Source organism: Neoarius graeffei, chromosome 5 (genome assembly GCF_027579695.1).
Source record: "Neoarius graeffei isolate fNeoGra1 chromosome 5, fNeoGra1.pri, whole genome shotgun sequence".
NCBI classification, from domain to species: Eukaryota; Metazoa; Chordata; class Actinopteri; order Siluriformes; family Ariidae; genus Neoarius; species Neoarius graeffei.
This window is the reverse complement of record NC_083573.1, coordinates 16,720,845-16,743,821: the sequence shown is the minus strand read 5'-3', so window position 1 is coordinate 16,743,821 and position 22,977 is coordinate 16,720,845. Positions and strand designations below refer to the sequence as shown.

The 22,977-nt window shown below is 44.1% G+C and overlaps 1 protein-coding gene across 3 annotated transcripts in view; it reads right to left on the bottom strand.

Annotated features, from left to right (window-relative positions):
* Nucleotides 1-22,977, bottom strand: part of wu:fe05a04 (protein suppressor of hairy wing) — a 72,129-nt gene that overhangs the window by 5,208 nt on the left and 43,944 nt on the right. For 2 of the 3 annotated variants that reach the window (XM_060921313.1, XM_060921314.1), the window contains 3 exons: nucleotides 6,939-7,046; nucleotides 5,775-5,882; nucleotides 453-560 (listed from right to left, as the gene is read on the bottom strand). In XM_060921313.1, the coding sequence (XP_060777296.1) occupies nucleotides 453-560; nucleotides 5,775-5,882; nucleotides 6,939-7,046 (324 nt within the window). The remainder of the gene's footprint in view (nucleotides 1-452; nucleotides 561-5,774; nucleotides 5,883-6,938; nucleotides 7,047-22,977) is intronic. The other variant, XM_060921315.1, reaches the window with a different exon arrangement.

Genomic DNA, 22,977 nt, shown 5'->3' with positions numbered 1-22,977 from the left:
TAGTTAATGATCAAAATTGATATTGTAATTATAATTATTGTGAGTGTACCTCATACTCAAATGTAAATAATAGGGTTTAGTGTCAACATGTAATTTGTAAATGTGAACCAGAATATGCAGATGAGGGTCAGATTTATCAGCAGCTCATCACTCAGTCAAGATGGACCAGAACATTCTGACCTGAACTTGGAGTACTAGACGGCCTGTATCAACTCTAAAACATGGCAGATGCATTTGTATTCATTTTGGTTTGATGAATTTCTTTCAACATATTGTTTATACAAAATTTAAATATAAATTGGATGAACACGTGACTCATCTGCACTTCAAATTTGATATTTAATGCCACAGACTGCATCACAATAAGTGAATTCTGTCTTAATGTCCCAGGTTTAAAAAAAAAAAACAAACAAAAAAACCCACCCCCACACAGGTTTTGTTTGGCCACTTACTACTGCAGCTGGAGGCAAGTGCACAAGCTGTGGTACGATCTCCTTGCTTTTAGGAATAGTAACAACTTCCTTCTTCTCCGCATTTGGATTTTGCTTCTTTGTGACAATCTGTAAAAACATTGTTATAAAGGTTATTTTTAGTTTCTGTGAGTGCATTTCATCACTAAACAGACAGAATAGCAGATACAGTGTCTTGCAAAAGTATTCATCCCCCTTGGTGTTTGTCCTGTTTTGTTGCATTACATGCTGGAATTAAAACTGATTTTTGGAGGGTGAGCACCATTTGATTTACACAACATGCCTATCACTTTAAAGATGCAAATTGCTTGTTTTTTGTTTAATTGTGACACAAACAATAAGATGAAAAAACAGAAATCTGGAGTGTGCATAGATATTCACCCCCTTTTGTATGAAACCCCTAAATAAGAGCTGGTCCAAACAATTCATTCATAAGTCACAATTAGTTGATGAAGAGCCACCTGTGTGCAATCAAAGTGTCACATGATCTGTCACATGATGTCTGAATAAATCAACCTGTTCTGGAAGGACCCTGACTCTGCAACACTACTAAGCAAGCAACATGAAAACCAAGGAGCCTCCAAACAGGTCAGAGACAAAGTTGTGAAGAAGTAAAGATCAGGGTTGGGTTATAAAAAATATCCCAAACTTTGAATATCCCAGGAAGTGCCATTAAATCCATTATAGCAAAATGGAAAGAATATGGCACCACTACAAACTTGACAAGAGAAGGCCGCCCACCAAAACTCACAGACCGGGCAAGGAGGGCATTAATCAGGGATGCAACAAAGACACCAAAGATAACACTGAAGGAGCTGCAAAGATCCACAGCGGAGATGGGAGTATCTGTCCATAGGACCACTTTAAGTCACACACTCCACTGAGTGGGGCTTTATGGAAGAGTCGTCAGAAAAAGTCACCGCTTAAGAAAACACGTTTGGAGTTTGCCCAACAGCATGTGTCAGACTCCCCCAAACACATGGGAAAATATTCTCTAGTAAGATGAGACTAAAATTGATCTTTTTGGCCATCATGGGAAATGCCACGTGTGGCGCAAACCCAACACCCTGAGAACACCATCCCTACAGTGAAGCATGGTGGTGGCAGCATCATGCTGTGGGGATGTTTTTCATCTGCAGGGACAGGAAAGCTGGTCAGGACTGAAGGAAAGATGGATGGCACTAAATACAGGGCAATTCTGGAGGAAAACCTGTTTGAGTCAGCCAGAGGTTTGAGACTGGGATGAAGGTTCACGTTCCAGCAGGACAATGACCCTACACATACTGCTAAAGCTACACTGGAGTGGGAAACATTTAAATGTCTTGGAATGGCCTAATCAAAGCCCAGACCTTAATCCAATTAAGAATCTGTGGCATAACTTGAAGACTGCTGTCCACCAATGCAACCCATCTAACTTGAAGGAGCTGGAGCAGTTTTGCCTTGAGGAATGGGCAAAAATCCCAGTGGCTAGATGTGCTAAGCTAATAGAGACATACCCCAAGAGACTTACAGCAAAAGGTGGCTCTACAAAGTATTGTACAAAGAATACCTACGCACACTCCAGATTTCTGTTTTCATCATAATTATTGTTTGTGTCACAATAAAACAACAATTTGCATCTTGAAAGTTGTAGGCATGTTGTGTAAATCAAATGGTGCTAACCTCCCAAAAATCCATTTTAATTCCAGCTTGTAATGCGACAAAACAGGACAAACACCAGGGGGGATAAATACTTTTACAAGACACTGTATATACATCAGAGTATTTTATTTAATATTCAACATTTAATTAGTTAATGATCAAAATCGATATTGTAATTATAATTATTGAGAGTGTACCTCATACTCAAATGTAAATAATAGGGTTTAGTGTCAACATGTAATTTGTAAATGTGAACCAGAATATGAAGATGAGGGTCAGATTTATCAGCAGCTCATCAGTCAGTCAAGATGGACCAGAACATTCTGACCTGAACTTGGAGTACTAGACGGCCTGTATCAACTCTAAAACATGGCAGATGCATTTGTATTCATTTTGGTTCGACGAATTTCTTTCAATATATTGTTTATACAAAATTTAAAGGCGTCATGCAGTGGCGATAAAAGTCGCATTATTCTGCACCAGAATGCTTTCGAGATTCGAAATAAATTGACCGTCGATTTTTCAAAAGCTTCCCGCAGTTGTAATCGGTCCTTATTTGATCATGCCCATCACTTGAAATTTTCCGCGTTCGCAGCGCCCCCTCTCGGTCAATGGAACAGCTGCGTGACGTCATACCAGTAACCACTCGGTGCAGCTGCAATGACGGACACACCAGAAAATAGGAGCGATGCTGAGGAAATTAGCTTTGATTTTACCGATACAGAAGAAGAAAATGGCCCACAAGTAGAGATTTTGACAGCTGAATGTCCTGGTGGTATCCAGCCTTACAGATTTGAACCTGAGCGCTCATCTTCAGAAGAAAATGAGGACAGTTCTGACGACGACAGAAACGAAGACAAGAATGAAGACCGGCGACTTGAAGACTTCTTTTGGTTGGTTTCTCTGACTAAATCACTACTTGTGTGTATTTTTAAAGACCATTTTCACTTGAATTAGAATGCTGTGTGATTAATCTATGATTATGTGTAATACTGATAGCTGTAGGGGGTGAAAGTATAGCTAGAAAGATTGAATTCTAGCAACTTGACAGCTTGCGATCTCGCGAAATGCAGTGGGCCTTCTGATACAGTAGACCCCTTGATATTCCAGTTTTCATCATTTTCCTTTTATTGCGGTTGATTTTAACTTGATATTCAGTATGTTATAGGCTGGGAGTATTGAGCTTTGTATTGTATTGTTTAGTAAACGTACAATCGTCAGTAATAAGTGATAATTATTAGTTAAAGGCAGCTCTGTGGCATAAATCTTTCAATTAATCTTCTGTCATCCATTTGCTAAAATTATGTGCCACATATGTTATCAAGACAACACTTCATGTGACAAAGAAAGATATGACAAATAAATGTATGAAAATCGTTTTGTACAATTAATGATTGATACATAGAAACACTTAAAACATGTGTGTGGCAGCGGGGGCGTGGTCAAGCGCCGGTCTGTGACAGGAGGGCGGAGCCAGGGAAGGTGAGTGGCAGAACCACTACACCTGACGGTAATTAACCTGTGTTTTGTGTGTTTTCCCAGTAACCGCGCCCTATTTAAGGAGGCAGAGGGAGAGCTCATCCCGGGACAAGAACACAGTGTGTGTGTGTGTTTCGCTATCAGATTAAAACTGGCGGTTATACTGAAAAGTCTGGCAATAAAAAGCCTATTTGCATCTGAAGCGTTGTCCTGCCGTCCTCTGTGCTCCACCCACACTTCAGAGAGCTCTACAGTGGTGCCAAAACCTGGGACAAGGTGGAGCACTAACCTCGCAGCCCCATGGAATCCTCCCCGTTCGCGGACCTGGTCCACGCCCTCGCCACGGCTCAGCAAAGCCAGCACCAGGCGCTCGTCACGCTCCGAAAGGAGCAAGAGCGGCGCTTCGAAGCCCTGGTGCTGGCCCAGCAGGAAGATCGCGAGGCGTTCCGGCATCTCCTCGCGTCGGCGGGGTCCACCAGCGCCCCGGCCGCGGGCCCGTCTCCCCTCACCGTGACCAAGATGGGCCCGCAGGACGACCCCGAGGCGTTTCTCACATTGTTCGAGCAGGTCGCCGAAGCCTCGGGGTGGCCGATGGAGCAGTGTGCGGCGCGCCTCCTCCCCCTCCTGACGGGAGAGGCACAGCTGGCCGCGCTATAACTCCCCGCCGACCGCCGGCTGGCCTACGCGGACCTTCGCCGGGCTGTCCTCCAGCGCGTGGGGCGCACGCCAGAACAACAGCGCCAGCGCTTCCGCGCGCTGGAGGACGGCCCGGCGAAGGTCCGCGTAGGCCAGCTGGCAGGGAGTTATAACGCGGCCAGCTGCGCCTCTCCCGTCAGGAGGGGGAGGAGGCGCGCCGCGCGCTGCTCCATCGGCCACCTCGAGGCTTCGGCGACCTGCTCGAACAATGTGAGAAACGCCTCGGGGTCGTCCTGTGGGCCCATCTTGGTCACGGTGAGGGGAGACGGGCCCGCGGCCGGGGCGCTGGTGGACCCCGCCGACGCGAGGAGATGCCGGAACGCCTCGCGATCTTCCTGCTGGGCCAGCACCAGGGCTTCGAAGCGCCGCTCTTGCTCCTTTCGGAGCGTGACGAGCGCCTGGTGCTGGCTTTGCTGAGCCGTGGCGAGGGCGTGGACCAGGTCCGCGAACGGGGAGGATTCCATGGGGCTGCGAGGTTGGTGCTCCACCTTGTCCCGGGTTTTGGCACCACTGTAGAGCTCTCTGAAGTGTGGGTGGAGCACAGAGGACGGCAGGACAACGCTTCAGATGCAAATAGGCTTTTTATTGCCAGACTTTTCAGTATAACCGCCAGTTTTAATCTGATAGCGAAACACACACACACTGTGTTCTTGTCCCGGGATGAGCTCTCCCTCTGCCTCCTTAAATAGGGCGCGGTTACTGGGAAAACACACAAAACACAGGTTAATTACCGTCAGGTGTAGTGGTTCTGCCACTCACCTTCCCTGGCTCCGCCCTCCTGTCACAGACCGGCGCTTGACCACGCCCCCGCTGCCACAATGTGTTTTTTTTTTTAATAATTTTTTTTCTATCAATACCTAGCCATGACCTTGAAATCAGATCCATTGATAACAACAGTCACAAATAGTGTTCAGTGTTCGTTGTTACAGCCAAACACAATACACCGATTAGGCATTTTGTATCACAGAATATTAATACATCATTTCATAGTGTTTTGAGTGTTCAAAACTATCCACAAACTGAATAAATCCACAAAATCCGCAATGTAAACAACTCTGGTAAACGCACGCTATAGAGAAAACATGGCGACAGGCCAGCATCACCCAAGGGAGGTTACTGGTATGACGTCACGCATAAGTTGACCTAGTTAACGGCTGGCTGCCTAAATTTGGCTGTGCGCGTCAACTTTAAATGCTTGTAGCGGGCGCATCATGACACTGAGATCGCGGGAAACCGAGGGGCTTTAATAACCCACCAAACCCGACATTTTGACACGATATAGCCTGATTGCTGAAATTACCGCACGACGCCTTTAAATATAAATTGGATGAATACGTGACTCATCTGCACTTCAAATTTGATATTTAATGCCACAGACTGCATCACAATAAGTGCATTCTGTCTTAATGTCCCAGGTTTAAAAAAAAAACAAAAAACAAAAAACAAAACAAAAACCCACCCCCACACAGGTTTTGTTTGGCCACTTACTACTGCAGCTGGAGGCAAGTGCACAAGCTGTGGTACGATCTCCTTGCTTTTAGGAATAGTAACAACTTCCTTCTTCTCCGCATTTGGATTTTGCTTCTTTGTGACAATCTGTAAAAACATTGTTATAAAGGTTATTTTTAGTTTCTGTGAGTGCATTTCATCACTAAACAGACAGAATAGCAGATACAGTGTCTTGCAAAAGTATTCATCCCCCTTGGTGTTTGTCCTGTTTTGTTGCATTACAAGCTGTATGTACAAGCATTATCACTTTAAAGCATAATGTACAAGCATTATCACTTTAAAGGTGCAAATTGCTTGTTATTTTGTTTAATTGTGACACAAACAATAAGATGAAAAAACAGAAATCTGGAGTGTGCATAGGTATTCACCCCCTTTTGTATGAAACCCCTAAATAAGAGCTGGTCCAACCAATTCACTTCACAAGTCACATAATTAGTTGATGAAGAGCCACCTGTGTGCAATCAAAGTGTCACATGATGTCACATGATGTCTGAATAAATCAACCTGTTCTGGAAGGACCCTGACTCTGCTACACTACTAAGCAAGCAACATGAAAACCAAGGAGCCTCCAAACAGGTCAGAGACAAAGTTGTGAAGAAGTAAAGATCAGGGTTGGGTTATAAAAAATATCCCAAACTTTGAATATCCCAGGAAGCGCCATTAAATCCATTATAGCAAAATGGAAAGAATATGGCACCACTACAAACTTGACAAGAGAAGGCCGCCCACCAAAACTCACAGACCGGGCAAGGAGGGCATTAATCAGGGATGCAACAAAGACACCAAAGATAACACTGAAGGAGCTGCAGAGATCCACAGCGGAGATGGGAGTATCTGTCCATAGGACCACTTTAAGCCGTACACTCCACAGAGTGGGGCTTTATGGAAGAGTGGTCAGAAAAAGTCACTGCTTAAGAAAACACGTTTGGAGTTTGCCCAACAGCATGTGTCAGACTCCCCCAAACACATGGGAAAATATTCTCTGGTAAGATGAGACTAAAATTGATCTTTTTGGCCATCATGGGAAATTTGATATTTAATGTCACAGACTGCATCACAATAAGTGAATTCTGTCTTAATGTCCCAGGTTTAAAAAAATAATAATAATACCCACCCCCACACAGGTTTTGTTTGGCCACTTACTACTGCAGCTGGAGGCAAGTGCACAAGCTGTGGTACGATCTCCTTGCTTTTAGGAGTAGTAACGATTTCCTTCTTCTCTGCATTTTGATTTTGCTTCTTTGTGCCAATCTGTAAAAACATTGTTATAAAGGTTATTTTTAGTTTCTGTGAGTGCATTTCATCACTAAACAGACAGAATAGCAGATACAGTGTCTTGCAAAAGTATTCATCCCCCTTGGTGTTTGTACTGTTTTGTTGCATTACAAGCTGGAAGTAAAAAGGATTTTTTTTTTGGGGGGGGAAGCATCATTTGATTTACACGACATACCTACCACTTGTAGGTACAGCACATCTCTGCAACTACAGTTCCCATAAATGCCTCAGTTCCTGCCCCGGACGATATCAGTTTCATCTCATCTTTCACCATGCCACAATTGGATAGTGTACTACTGTAAATTGTGACGCAAGCTCGTCTATAAATTGGGCAATCTGAACAAGTCTCTCTCTCTCAGACCGCCTCTGGCGGGAAATTTCGGAAAGGCGGTGAGGTGAGGAAAGGACTCTCCAAACATTTTACCGAATTGGATGGCTTTATTGGTGAATTATGCCACCAAAAAAGAACTTTACAGCCGAGAAAGGCGAGGACATTAAAAAGTCACTCGACTTTCTGGCAGAAGAGGTTTCTGTTATTAAACAGCAACAGAAAACCATCATGGACCTGGTGATGGAAGTGAAGTCGCTCAGGCTGCAGAACGCCGAGAAGGACCTGCGTCTCGCCCACCTGGAAAGCAGAGTTGCTGATTTAGAACAGTACACCAGGATGAACGACGTCATCGTCACTGGGATTCAGATTAAACCCCGGTCATATGCAAAAGCAGTGACGAGGGAGGGAGAATCTGATGAACTGGGCAGCAACTCCGTGGAGCACCAAGTGTCGGCATTCCTACACTCAAAGGGAATCGACATTGATTGCAACAACGTCGAGGCCTGCCACATTCTACCCAGGAGAGACAAGGAGAAAACCGCAATCATCATGAGATTCATCAGCCGGAAACATAAAGCTACACTGCTGAAACAAGAAAGGAAACTGAAAAGGACAAACGTCTACATCAACGAGCACCTGACAAAACGCAATGCTGACATCACCAGAAAAGCACGACATCTGAAGAAAGAAAACAAAATTCAATCTACATGGATCACCAACTGCAAAGTATTCATTAAGCTGAACGGTATACCGGAGGAGGCGAGAGTTCTGGTCATACGGAACATCGAGGACTTGGACAAATACCAGTGATGCTATCGGGACTGTACAGTAATCAATACCAACGTGATACTACAGCAAACCCAGCCATGACACACACCGAAATAACTCTTTCATCCATTACCCGGAACACTACTCAGCTCACGCAAATGCTTGTTGATTATGAAAACCTGGAACTGAAATCACATGAATTCACTGACCATAAACTATTGGATACAGAAAATGACAGACCCGGACAATAACTTTTTTTCAACCATTAATGACAACTGCCACTATTACACAGAGGAACAGTACAATCAGTCCACTGAGGCTGTGGGAAAATTATCAATAATACACTTCAACAGCAGAAGCATGTACACTAACTTCAAACACATCAAGAAATACTTAAGTCAGTTTACTCATCCATTTAACATAATTGCCATATCTGAAACCTGGATTGACCTGGAGAAAGGAGTGGATTTTGAACTGGCTGGATATGAATTTAATTATATAAACAGGAAAAATAAAGGTGGAGGAGGAGTGGCAGTGTATGTGGACTGTAATTTGAATTTTAAGTAAATAGATGGTATGACATTGGTGATTGATAACTTATTAGAATGTTTAACTATCGAAATTAATATTGAAAAAAGTAGAAATGTATTAATTAGCTGTATATATAGAGCGCCAGAAACTAGTATAGAGGCGTTTAAGGACTGGGTAGAAAAGACATTTACAGTAGATAATAAAGTTATCTTAATTTGTGGGGATACTAATATTGATCTGTTGAACCCTAATAAGCACAGTATGACTGAGGAATTTATTAATACCATGTACAGTATGAGTCTCCACCCAAAAATTACCAGACCCACCAGAATTACTGACCATAGTGCTACCTTAATAGATAATATATTTACCAATGATATAGATAACATTATTACAAGTGGAATATTAATCAATGATATTAGTGATCATCTACCAGTTTTTACAATTTATGACTGTAATCATAAGAGAAATGTGACAGACCATAAACTTAAGTATAGAAGAGTTAGGACTGAGGAAGCCATGTTGGCATTAAATAATGATTTATTAATACAAGACTGGGAATCAGTTTATATAGAGAATAGCATTGATAGAGCATATGATAACTTAAGTATATTCAAATTATTATATGATAAAACTTGCCCACTGAAGCAATATAGTACTAAACAAAACTATAATGACCAACCTTGGATTACTAAGGGATTACAAAATGCCTGTAAGAAGAAAAACACTATATAGAGAATTTATTAAATTAAGAACCAAAGAGGCAGAAAATAAATATAAAAAATATAAAAAGTTAATCAGTATCATAAGGAGATGTAGGAAGGATTATTATGGTAAATTAATATATAATAGCAAAAATAATATGGAATATATTAAATAATATTATTAAAGATGGCTCTGGACAAATAATTACCCTAAATACTTTAATGACAATGGTATTGAAAATTATAACATGGATGTAGTTGCTAATAGTTTTAATAAATTTTTTCTTAATGTTGGACCAAGATTAGCTCTAAATATCTCTGATCCGGTAACAAATGATGATTGTATAGATAATATTATAAAGAGGAATTCTTGTTCTATGTTTCTTACACCAGTCGATGAGAAGGAAATTACTGATATAGTTAATAAATGTAGTAATAAAATATCCACAGATTGTAATGATATTGATATGAAACTAGTGAAAACTATTATTGGGGGGATTGCTAAACCATTAACATATATCTGTAACTTGTCATTTCAAACCGGTACATTTCCAAGCAATATGAAAATAGCAAAAGTAATTCCATTGTATAAATCTGGGGACAAAGAACTTCACAAATTACAGACCTGTTTCCTTACTTCCTCAATTCTCCAAAATTCTTGAAAAACTATTCAATAACAGATTAGATAAATTCATTGAAAAATACAAACTACTCAGTGATAGTCAATATGGATTTAGAGCAAATAGATCAACAGAGATGGCACTAATGGAATCAATTGAAGAAATCAGTGTTGTAGAGTGTCGAGAGGTCTAGGAGTAGTGGCACAAGAATCCAGCAGGAGACAGAAATCCATTTTTTTCCATTTTTATTTTTGCAGCACCGCAATGAAAATCCAGTGAGCCAGTGACAAAAGAAAATAAAGAAACTAAATCTAAATTAAATGTAGGAAAATATATACATCTGCATATTTACACTATTTACACAAAAATAAATGGGCTATGGGAAGCCAACATAACAAACAAACAAACAAAAAAAACAGCCAAAGGCTCACAATGTCAATTCAAGACACGACTTACTCACACAGCTGAGTATTTGGAGCGCAGACACGCACGTCTGATCATCAAGGAGCTCTCCCATCTACTGACAATTCTCCCCATTATCAGGGCTACCTGGCGCACACCGCAGGAAGACTATACCATTACCCCAAAAACTACAGGGGTGTTTACAACCAGGATGACATAATTATTGAATATAATGAGTTAAAATGGTACCATAACAAAATAAATTATATTAGGCCTTCTACATAAACATATTACACATGCATATTTATCATTACAGTCATTTCATGCTTCAAACACCAAGTTACTACCGCGAGGGTGCAACCATGTGCACTTGCGAATCTACCGCGGAAATATAATGTTCTGGAAAACTCATGCGTATCTTTTAGGACTGCGCGGTAATGGTGATACCCAGGTAAGAACTACCCATTTAAAATGCTAAGCAAACACTTGTAGATGCACTTAGACATCTCAAAACTAAGCGGTTGCAATACCACATGTTGGAACATCGTTTCTAAAGCATTCATGCATAAAATGACACAGGTGGAGTACCCGCTGTTTGTGTAATGTTGTGTAGTGTTTGTGATGTATGCGTGAGTGATGTGTTTGCATATGAATGTCGCGTTTGCGTCACTAACTAATGTGTGCACCCATACGTTAGAACACAAGGCTTAAAACACAATGCAAACGTGATGTACTGTTTCACGCAGTAGTTATTGAAGTCCATAGATAAACTATGACGGGCAATGAAAGTTTGCATGGGGGAATAGCGTTTCAAACATTCAATGGCGGCCACTTAGGACGCTGTGATGACGCGCTCAGCATCCGCGGCATCACACACCCCCCCTTAAGCTTGGACCTCCTCATGGAGGCGGGACAAGAAGTCAGCAGTGATATTGTCCTTCCCGGCCTTGTACCGGATGGTGAAGCTGTACGGTTGCAGTGAAAGATACCACCGTGTCACTCGGGCATTACTGTCCCTCATGCGATTAAGCCACTGGAGTGCTCGGTGATCAGTCTCAAGTACAAACTGTTTCCCCAGTAAATAGTATTTCAGACTGTCCAAAGCCCACTTAATGGCCAAGCACTCCTTTTCGACCGTGGAGTACCTAGTCTCATGGGCAAAAAGCTTGCGGCTGATGTACTGCACCGGCCTCCTGTCCTCTCCCTCCCCCTACAGAAGTACAGCCCCCAGCCCCGATCCCAAGGCATCTGTCTGTACTGTAAAAGGGAGGTCGAAGTTGGGACTCTAGAGCACCGGGCTGTTGCACAGGCAGTCCTTTAAATCCTCAAAAGCTTTCTGGCAATCAGCAGTCCACACGACCTTGTTGGGACTGCTCTTGCGGGTCAAGTTGGTAAGCGGGGCAGCACGACAGGAGAAGCTAGGGATGAACCGCCTATACCACCCCACCAGACCCAGGAAGGATCTGACCCCCTTCTTGGTGGTGGGTGGCAGGCAGCCGCGAACAGCTTCAATCTTGCTCACCTGGGGTTTGATGTTTCCGCCTCCCAGCACATACCCCAGGTAGCAGACCTCAGGTCGCGCCAGCTGACACTTGCCAGCATTGGCCACCAGGCCTGCCTTGCTGATTCTGCGGAACACATCTGCCAGGTGTGACAGGTGCTCCTCCCATGTGGCGCTGTAAATGACGACGTCGTCAATGTAGGCGGCGGCATATGACTCCGCCCCCCTGAGCACTTGGTCCATTAGCCGCTGAAAGGTAGCAGCAGCTCCGTGCAGACTGAAAGGCATTGTGGTGAAATGGTACAATCCGGATGGGGCACGAAAGGCGGTCAGCTCCTGGGCCTCAGGCGTCAGAGGCACCTGCCAGTACCCTTTACAGAGGTCAAGGGTACTGACATACTGTGCCTTGCCCAGTCGTTCCACCATTTCGTCCACCCTGGGCATAGGGTAAGGATCAAAAGCTGAAATAGAATTCAGCTTGGAGAAATCAACACAAAAGCGCAGCTTCCCATCCTTTTTGGGGACTAGGACCACAGGGCTGCACCATTCGCTGTGTGATGGCACGATGACGCCCATTTCGAGCATCTCCTGGACCTCCGCCTTCAACGCCGGGATGAGTCTGGCTGGCACGCGGTAGGAGGTCTGGCGAATGGGCCCTGGTCCTGTCAGCCGAATGTCGTGTTGAATGAGCGTCGTCTGGCCAGGCTCCTCCCTGAACAGACCATCAGGGATGATCTGCTGTAGGTCCTCCTGCTGTTGACTGGACAGGTGCTGTACCAGCGGGAAAGGGGTCTCGCCTCCACTGGTCGGGAAGTACTGCTCCTTCGACGACTCCTCTTCCTCCACCACACAAGCCCAGTTCAGGTGGCTGACGGCGTCTGGCCGTGGCACCCATTCTTTCAGGAGGTTGATGTGGAACTTCTGCCTGGGCTGGCGTCGGTCCGGCATAGCCAGTTCGTAAGTCACCGGACCCACCTTTGCCAGCACCTCGAAGGGGCCCTGCCATCTTGCCAGTAGACTGCTGCCAGATGATGGGAGTAGCAGCAGCACCTTCTGGCCAGGGTTAAAGGTGCGGCTTTTGGCGGTCCGGTCGTACAGGGACTTTTGCTGTGACTGGACCTGGGCCAGATTGTCATGAGCCAGGCTGCGCAGCTCCTCGAGCTTGGCCCTCATCTTGAGCACGTACTCTGCTACGCCGGCCTGCTGTGCTGGTTGCTCCCCCGTCCACGCCTCCTTCAGAACGTCCAGGGGCCCTCTCACTTGCCGACCATAGAGCAGTTCGAAAGGGGAGTAGGCCGTTGATGCTTGGGGGACCTCTCTGTAAGCAAACAGAAGATACGGCAGCCAGGTATCCCAGTCGGAGCTAGAGTCACACACAAACTTCCTCAACATCGCTTTGAGGGTCTGGTTGAAACGTTCAACCAGTCCGTCAGACTGTGGATGGGATGGGGTGGTCCTAATAGGCCTAATGCCAAGCAGGGAGTAGACTTGCTTCATAAACCTCGAGTTAAAATTCGTACCCTGATCAGTAATGATCTCACTGGGGATGCCTACACGTGAGAAGAGTTGGATCAGACAGTTGGCCACCTGTCTAGACTTGACATTTCTCAAGGGATAAGCCTCAGGGTAACGGGTAGCATAATCACAAATTACAAGCATGTAACGGTGTCAAATCAAATCAAATTTATTTGTACAGCGCTTTTAACAATAAACATTGTCGCAAAGCAGCTTTACACAATTTGAACGACTTAAAACATGAGCTAATTTTATCCCTAATCTATCCCCAATGAGCAAGCCTGTGGCGACGGTGGCAAGGAAAAACTCCCTCAGACGACATGAGGAAGAAACCTCGAGAGGAACCAGACTCAAAAGGGAACCCATCCTCATTTGGGCAACAACAGACAGCCTGACTATAATATTAACAGTTTTAACAGGTATAACCCTCAACTGTCCTTATGCGGCCGTCCTTCACAGGAGTGGGGCGATAAAACTCCGACCAGACACAGGGCACCAGGATGGATCAAGCAGGTCCGAGGGGCAGAAGAGGCCAGCATCTCAAGGATCAACATGTAACTCAGGATCAACATGTAACTCAGAGGGACAGATGGGGGGGGAGAGAGAGAGAGAAAGAAAACACGCTGTTAGGTATGCCCTAAAAATGACAAGTATTAAATCTGTGTGGTAGGCTCGCAGAGACGAGAGTCTTTACATCAGGCATAACACACACAATGGCATGTTAATATGGTAAAATATATCATGACCTGCTCTGGCTGGATGCTTGATTGGGTGATGGGAGCACACTCCTCAGCAATGATGAGATGCAGATGGGACCCTTAGGGCTGGCCAAGACAATTCAGTTACATTTCACCGGGTCTGGGACATGCGACAGAATGTCTGACGGCCGATTCCCTGCAGGCTACGATAGCCAGTCGAGGTGTCCACCGTCTCCACCAAAAGATTTCCTGTTGACTCCATGTAACTCAGAGGGACAGATTTGGGGTGGGGGGGAGGGAAAGAAAACACAGGTGGTTAGGTATGCCCAATGTCACTTGAATAAGTAGGAACAGTATACATATTGCACCGAGTGCAAGCAGGGACTCCGGCAACTAACTATGACAGCATAACTAAAAGGAGAGAGCCAGAAGGTAACACAGGCATGAGGGAGCCCCGGGACATAAAGCAGCCAGCCACTACACCGTCAACAAACTCGAGTGAGCAAGTGAGTGGGGACTGACAGCATCCATACATCCCAGTTTACCAAAACACTATGTCTGAGGACCCTCCAGATCTACTCCTTTACCTCATAAACACCATTAACAAAAGTCTTGACTAAACAGATATGTTTTCAGCCTAGACTTAAATGCTGAGACTGTGTCTGATTCCCGAACATTACTTGGAAGGCTGTTCCATAACAGTGGGGCTTTGTAAGAAAAGGCTCTGCCCCCTGATGTAGCTTTCACTATACGAGGTACCAGCAGATAGCCTGCACCTTTTGATCTAAGTAGGCGTGGCGGGTCATAGAGGAGCAGAAGTTCACTCAGGTACTGTGGTGCGAGACCATTTAGTGCTTTAAAGGTCAATAGTAGTATTTTATAATCAATACGAAATTTGATTGGGAGCCAATGCAGTGTGGATAAGACAGGCGTGATGTGGTCATATTTTCTAGTTCTAGTAAGGACTCTTGCTGCTGCATTTTGAACTAACTGGAGCTTGTTTATGCACTTATTGGAACATCCAGACAGTAAGGCATTACAATAATCCAACCTGGAGGTAACGAAAGCATGGACTAGTTTTTCTGCATCATGCAATGACATTAAATTTCTTATCTTTGCAATATTTCTGAGATGAAAGAAAGCTATCCGGGTGATGTTATCAATGTGAGTTTCGAATGAAAGACTGGGGTCAATAATCACTCCGAGGTCTTTTACTGCTGCACGTGAAGAAACAGAAAGGCCATCCAGAGTTACTGTGTAATCAGAAAACTTACTTCTAGCTGTATGTGGTCCTAGCACAAGTACTTCAGTCTTGTCAGAGTTAAGCAGAAGGAAACTAATAAGCATCCAGTGTCTAATGTCCTTAACACATTCCTCAATTCTATTAAGCTGGTGTCTCTCATCAGGTTTTGCAGAGACATACAACTGTGTGTCATCAGCATAACAGTGGAAACTAATACAATGTTTACGAATAATATCACCCAGAGGTAACATATATAGAGAAAAAAGCAGTGGACCCAAGACAGAACCTTGTGGAACACCAAACTTTACCTCGGTACCTCTAGAAATATCACCATTTATATCAACATACTGATAACGATCAGTTAGATAAGACCTGAGCCAGGAGAGGGCCATTCCCTTAACTCCCACAACATTTTCTAGTCTATCCAGAAGAATGGAATGATCAATGGTATCAAATGCTGCACTAAGGTCAAGCAACACAAGTAGCGAGAGACAGCCCTGATCAGACGCCAACAGTAGGTCGTTTACTACTTTAACCAGTGCTGTCTCTGTGCTATGATGAGGTCTAAATCCTGACTGATACATTTCATGGATGTTATTCCTATGTAAATATGAGCATAACTGCTGTGCCACAGCTTTTTCAAGGATCTTGGAGATAAAGGGGAGGTTTGATATTGGCCGATAATTGGACAGCTGACAGGGATCAAGGTCAGGTTTTTAATCAGGGGTTTGATAACTGCTAGTTTAAAGGATTTGGGTACATAGCCAATCATAAGAGAAGAATTTATTATTTTTAGAAGCGGTTCAATTACTCCAGGCATTATCTGTTTGAATAGATGTGTCGGTAAGGGATCTAGTATGCAAGTTGAGGCTTTTGATGTAGAGATTAATGAAAGTAATTCAGTTTCTTTTAGGGGAGTAAAACATTCTAACTGATGATCTGATACAGTTATATTGTTAACTACAAGGTCACTTTCATTGTCTAACCTTAAATTAGTAGTTTGAATTTTTTGTCGGATATTCTCAATTTTGTCATTAAAAAAATTCATGAAGTCGTTGCTACTACATACTGCAGGTGTGCATGTGTTGATAGTGGACTTATTCCTGGTTAATTTTGCTACAGTATTAAATAGGAAGCTAGGATTATTTTTGTTATCTTCTATTAGGGAGGAGAAATATGTTGATCTCGCAGCACTAAGAGCTTTTCTATACTTCAGGAAGCTCTCCTTCCAAGCTAATTTGAACACTACCAATTTTGTTTGACGCCATTTACGTTCCAATTTTCGAGTGGTCTGTTTTAATGTGCGAGTGTCATCATTATACCAGGGTGCTAATTTTTTGTCTCTGACCATTTTCCTTTTTAGAGGAGCTACATTATCTAAAGTATGGCGGAATGTTGACTCTAAGCATTCAGTTGCCTGATCAAGTTCTGCAGGGGCTGACAGTGACCCAATCAAAGTTGATAACTCTGGGAGATCATTTATAAAGCTCTGTGCAGTAGTTGACGTGAAAGTACGTTTAATACAGTAGCGTGGTGAGGTGCATATATTATTACTCAGACATATCTTGAATGAGATGAGACAATGATCTGAGATAACTTCAGACTGTGGAAGTATGACTATATTGTCTACGTTTAATCTGAATGTTAGTATTAGATCAAGGGTGTGACCACCATTATGGGTCGGTCCTATGACATTCTGCTTAATCCCGACTGAATCTAAGATGGACACAAACGCTGTTTTTAAAGGGTCTTCTGGGTTATCGAAGTGAATATTAAAATCTCTGACAACTAAAGCTTTGTCTAAGGAAATAACCAGATCTGAGATAAAATCTGCAAATTCAGAAAGAAACTCAGAATATGGCCCCGGGGGCCTGTAAATAATAAGCAATGGAATTAACTGGGTAGACTTATTTTTCGAGGCTACATACATTATATGAGTATGAAGAACTTCAAATGTATTAAATTTATAACCAGGTTTTTGTGTTACACCTAGATAATCGTTATAAATAACCGCGCCGCCGCCTTCTCTGCCAGTTAGACGAGGCTGGTGTATATAACTGTATCCAGGAGGACTCGCTTCATTTAATGCTATATATTCATTTGGCTTAATCCATGTTTCTGTTAAACACAGTACATTAAACTCCTGATCAGTAATGAGTTCATTAACCATTAGCGCTTTAGATGTAAGAGATCTAATATTTAATAGCCCCACCTTTAGATCAAAAGGTGCTGGCAGCAGCTGTACAGTCAGTATGATCTAATTTTATCTTGATTAGGTTACTAGAACAAACTCTCTGAAAATTTCTACCTTTTTGTTGAGCTCGGGGAACAGACACAGTCTCGATGTAGTGGGCCCTGAGTGACGACTCTGTGCAGCTAGCAGACAGTCGGTTTAGCCTGTTCGTCTGCTCCCTGGCCTTGGCTCTGGATTGTCAGAAATTAACTAGGCCTGTTCTGAGACTATGACCTATGCTGCAGGAAATGAGAGCAGCACCTTCCCGAGTGGGATGGATACCGTCCCGCCCTAACAGGCCAGCAGTGCCCTCAAAATTAGCCCAATTATCTATAAAGCCCACACTGTTTTCAGAGCACCACCTGGACAGCCAGCAGGTCAGCGACCATAACCTGCTGTAAGCTACATCGCCACGCCGCATTGGGATGGGGCCAGAGCATACTACAGCATCGGACATCGCCTTCGCTAATTTAAACACCTCTACAAAGTTACTCTTAGTAACCTCAGACTGACGAAGGCGTATATCATTAGCTCCTGCATGGATAACTATCTTTGAGAACCTGTGCTTGCCTAGGACCCTAAGATTACCTGCTATGTCCGGTGCCCTGGCTCCCGGTATACACCTGACTAAAGCTGCTGGTGCCCCTAAAGGCTGAGCTAATTTCACGTGCCGTATGATAGAGTCCCCTATAACCAGAGCTCTTTCAGGTTTCTCAGTGGGTGCATCACTAAGGAGAGCAAACCTGTTCGACACATGACGCGGAGAGGAGTGGTGCTCCTGTGGGCGAGCCTCAGCGGTAGCTTTGGCTCTACGCTTATGCCGCCGAGCCGTCACCCATTCGCCCTGCTGTAAGGGCTCTAATGCCGGAGTTGGGGGATTACTAACTCCACCTAGGGCGTCCAGACTTTCCCTAACAGAAACTACACTGTTCTCACGCTCACTAACCTGCTCTAAAGCCTGGACACGCGCTTCTAGCACTGCAATCTTCTCCGTCAGAGAGCTAACTAATCTGCACTTATCACAAGTAAAGCTAATAGAGCTATCGCTAGTGACGGAGGAAGAATGACTAAACATCCTGCACTCAGCACACTGAACAGGCTGAAGGTGTGCCATGATGAAAAGATTCACGTACCTTAAATGAAGATCTGTTGATATTAAAGCAGATCAGATGGCCTCTGCTTGTGGACTTTACACAGGAGGAGAGAAAAAGAAAGCTTCCGGTCTCGGCGTTCTTCCGAAAAAAGAAAGAGAAAAAAACGGGGAAAAAAACGGAAAAAGGAAAGCGAAAGTGAAAAGTACAAAAATGAAAGCGACAGTACAATAAAAATGAAGAGGATACTGGAAATTTATTTGTAGAAAAAAAAAGTTAAAAAAGGATTAGTAATTAACGCCGACACTCGCGGGAAAAAGGACTCGGCGCGAACAACTCAGGAAGCAGGAAGTGCGTCAACTCAGGAAGCAGGAACAGAGTTCCAAACAAGCGTGTCCTGCTCTGCTCTTTTCCAAAGGACCAATTACATCCATGGCAATGCGTGTGAAGGGAATATCAATAATGGGCATGTTGATGAGGGGTGCTTTTGTGCTTCTGTGTGTGTGAGATGTGAGTTGGCAAGTGGGGCAAGATTTGCAGTATTGTGTAACCTCTTGATACACTTTGGGCCAGTAGAAACGTTTGACTACTCTTGCAAGTGTCTTCTGCTGTCCTAAATGGCCAGACCAAGGGACGCTGTGAGCAAGGTCAAGGACCTTGGATCTTAAGGGTTCAGGGACAACAACCTGCTCGCCTTCCTCACTCACTCTCATCAACATTCCGTCTCTCACAATAAAACAATCCTTCCCACACACTTTAGCATTTGCCACCTCATCCTCACTTGCAACCGTCTCCCAACATCTTTTCAGAGTCATGTCAGTCTTTTGTAAATCTTTAAAATCAGCACTATCTACCACACTGCCATCTAGTGGTGGGAGGGGCAACTGCTCCTGTAGAGGAGTTCCCAAATCTTTGTCCCTCCTTCTCAGAGACCTTGACTTTTTAGGCTTGCTTGTAGGCAGATTATCAGGGAAAGGCAACTCGGCCAGCAACTTATCAGCTTGTAACCTAGTCGTTACACAGGCGGTAGCTACTGGCGACTTAAGGAGCTCCACCAACACAGGTACATCCTGGCCAAGTATTACAGGATATAGACAACTATCCAAAATGCCAATGGTGAGTAAATACTTCTGGCCTTCAATTTCCATTTGAATGTCAGCAGTTTGATGTTCGGATTCATCGCCATGAATACATCTAACCTTCACCTTTCCAACATTAGTGCGGTCAGTGGGATCTAAATATGCTCACCGAATGAAGGTCTGGCTACTGCCGGTGTCAATGAGAGCCTGCCATGTGCGTCCCCTGATGGTAACTGGCACAAAGGAATCAGAGGTGTTAGATGTGTGTATGGGTGTGTGAGCCATGTTGCTAGGTGTATAGCACAGGTTAGCTTCACTAACAGTGGCTAAGTGGCACTCAGGTTTGATATGGCCAGGTTGGCCGCAGTTGTAGCAAACTACTCTAGGCTTGGGCTTAGCAGGAGTATTGGGCCTAACATGGGTATCGGGCTTAACAGGGGTGCTATAGGACCTCCTAAAATCACGACCACCACCACCACCCACAGACTTACTGGAAGGCTGACGTGCTGGGTCTGGTTGTGGTGGATGGCTCCGTCTCCTGGAGTTGTCATGGGCCCCAAGCTGGAACGTCCCTCTATGCCGGCGAGCACCGACGTAGGCCTCTGCTAGGTCAGCAGCTTCCTTGGATGACTTTGGATTTCGTTCTTTCACCCATATACGTAGCTCTGGGTTTAGCATTCTCAAAAACTGCTCCAAAATGATGGCATCTCCTATCTCAGCCTTTGTCTTCTCCTCTGGGCGGATCCACTTGCTGTATAGATCGCTCAGCCTTGCTTGCAGCTCCTTGGCGGTTTCTCCTTCCATCATTATCATAGACCTGAACCGATGGCGGTACGTGTCCTGGTCTATTTCAAACTTTGTCAGTATCGCGTGTTTCACTTTGACGTAGTCCATAGTGTTTCTAATGTCCATTGCGACATACGCTGCACGGGCTTTCCCTGTCAAAAGGGGAACGAGGTACACAGCCCAACTGCTCATTGGCCACTGATTTGCCATTGCTAGGCGTTCAAAAGTTGTCAAGTAATGCTCTATATCTTCATCTTCCCTGTACGGCGTCATCTTTGGGGATCTTGACGGCATCCACCCATAAAAAGCTGAAGGTGTAGCACTCACCGGCCTGAAAGGTTCAGACACAGAGCTGGGTGAGCGCGTACGAGGGTGTTGCTGTCTTGGCCTCTGATCTTCTGCCGAAGTGGGCTCTGCTTCCTGGACCGCCACTGGTGCTGGAGCTTCCGGTACATGGATGGCTGTGCTTGACTGCGGCTGCTCTCGCCTTGGGCTGTGGTCGTCCATCGGTTCTGGTTCTGGTGGATGGCTCGTAGCTCCCCTCACCGGGCTGTAGTTGAGGTGTTCTGTGTTCACCAGCATCTGAAGCTGGTTGAATTGGTGCTGCATCGACCTCCATCGCCGGTCCTCGCGGTCATCTCTCGCTTGCTGCGCTTGAATGAAGGAGTGCAGCGTCGCCTCCAACCTTACCGTCCGGTCATCAGGGGGTGCCGAGTGGGGCCTTGGAACCGTACTAACATCGTCCTTCACCGCCAGGAGTGCCGCTGGCTCATCCGCCGCCGTTCTGGATCTCGCTGCTGCTTGTTGGAATTCGGCCTGCTGAGACATCATGGGGTGCCACTCTCTCTTGACACTGGAAATCCCACTTCTGACACCAAGTGTTGTAAAGTAGCGTGTCAAGAGGTCTAGGAGTAGTGGCACAAGAATCCAGCAGGAGACAGAAATCCAGTTTTTTCCATTTTTATTTTTGCAGCACCGCAATGAAAATCCAGTGAGCCAGTGACAAAAGAAAATAAAGAAACTAAATCTAAATTAAAACGTAGGAAAATATATACATCTGCATATTTACACAAAAATAAATGGGCTATGGGAAGCCAACATAAACAAAAAAAATAGCCAAAGGCTCACAATGTCAATTCAAGACACGACTTACTCACACAGCTGAGTATTTGGAGCGCAGACACGCACGTCTGATCATCAAGGAGCTCTCCCATCTACTGACAATTCTCCCCATTATCAGGGCTACCTGGCGCACCCCGCAGGAAGACTATACCATTACCCCAAAAACTACAGGGGTGTTTACAACCAGGATGACATAATTATTGAATATAATGAGTTAAAATGGTACCATAACAAAATAAATTATATTAGGCCTTCTACATAAACATATTACACATGCATATTTATCATTACAGTCATTTCATGCTTCAAACACCAAGTTACTACCGCGAGGGTGCAACCATGTGCACTCGCGAATCTACCGCGGAAATATAATGTTCTGGAAAACTCATGCGTATCTTTTAGGACTGCGCGGTAATGGTGAAACCCAGGTAAGAACTACCCATTTAAAATGCTAAGCAAACACTTGTAGATGCACTTAGACATCTCAAAACTAAGCGGTTGCAATACCACATGTTGGAACATCATTTCTAAAGCATTCATGCATAAAATGACACAGGTGGAGTACCCGCTGTTTGTGTAATGTTGTGTAGTGTTTGTGATGTATGCATGAGTAATGTGTTTGCATATGAATGTCGCGTTTGCGTCACTAACTAATGTGTGCACCCATACGTTAGAACACAAGGCTTAAAACACAATGCAAACGTGATGTACTGTTTCACGCAGTAGTTATTGAAGTCCATAGATAAACTATGACAGGGGCAATGAAAGTTTGCATGGGGGAATAGCGTTTCAAACATTCAATGGCGGCCACTTAGGACGCCGTGATGACGCGCTCAGCATCCGCGGCATCACAATCAGTAACTCTATAGATAAGAAATATGTCGCTAGGATATTTATTGATCTTCAAAAAGCTTTTGATACTATTAATCATGATGTATTAATTAATAAGATGGAACAATATGGGATAAGCGGAGTTGTATTAAATTGGATAAAAAGTTATGTGAGCAACAGGACACAATTTGTGAAGTTGGGTCTCAACTCGTTTGAATATTGATTGTGGAGTCCCTCAGGGGTCAGTATTCGGTCCTAAACTGTTTATTCTGTATATAAATGATATATGCAATGTATCAAAGATATTTAAGATGGTATTATTTGCAGATGACACAAACATGTTTTGTTCTGGAACAAATTTACATGAATTAGAAAATCTCCTCAGAATTGTGCAGGTTAAAAAGTTGGTTTGATCGAAATAAATTATCATTAAATCTGTCTAAAACAAAAAT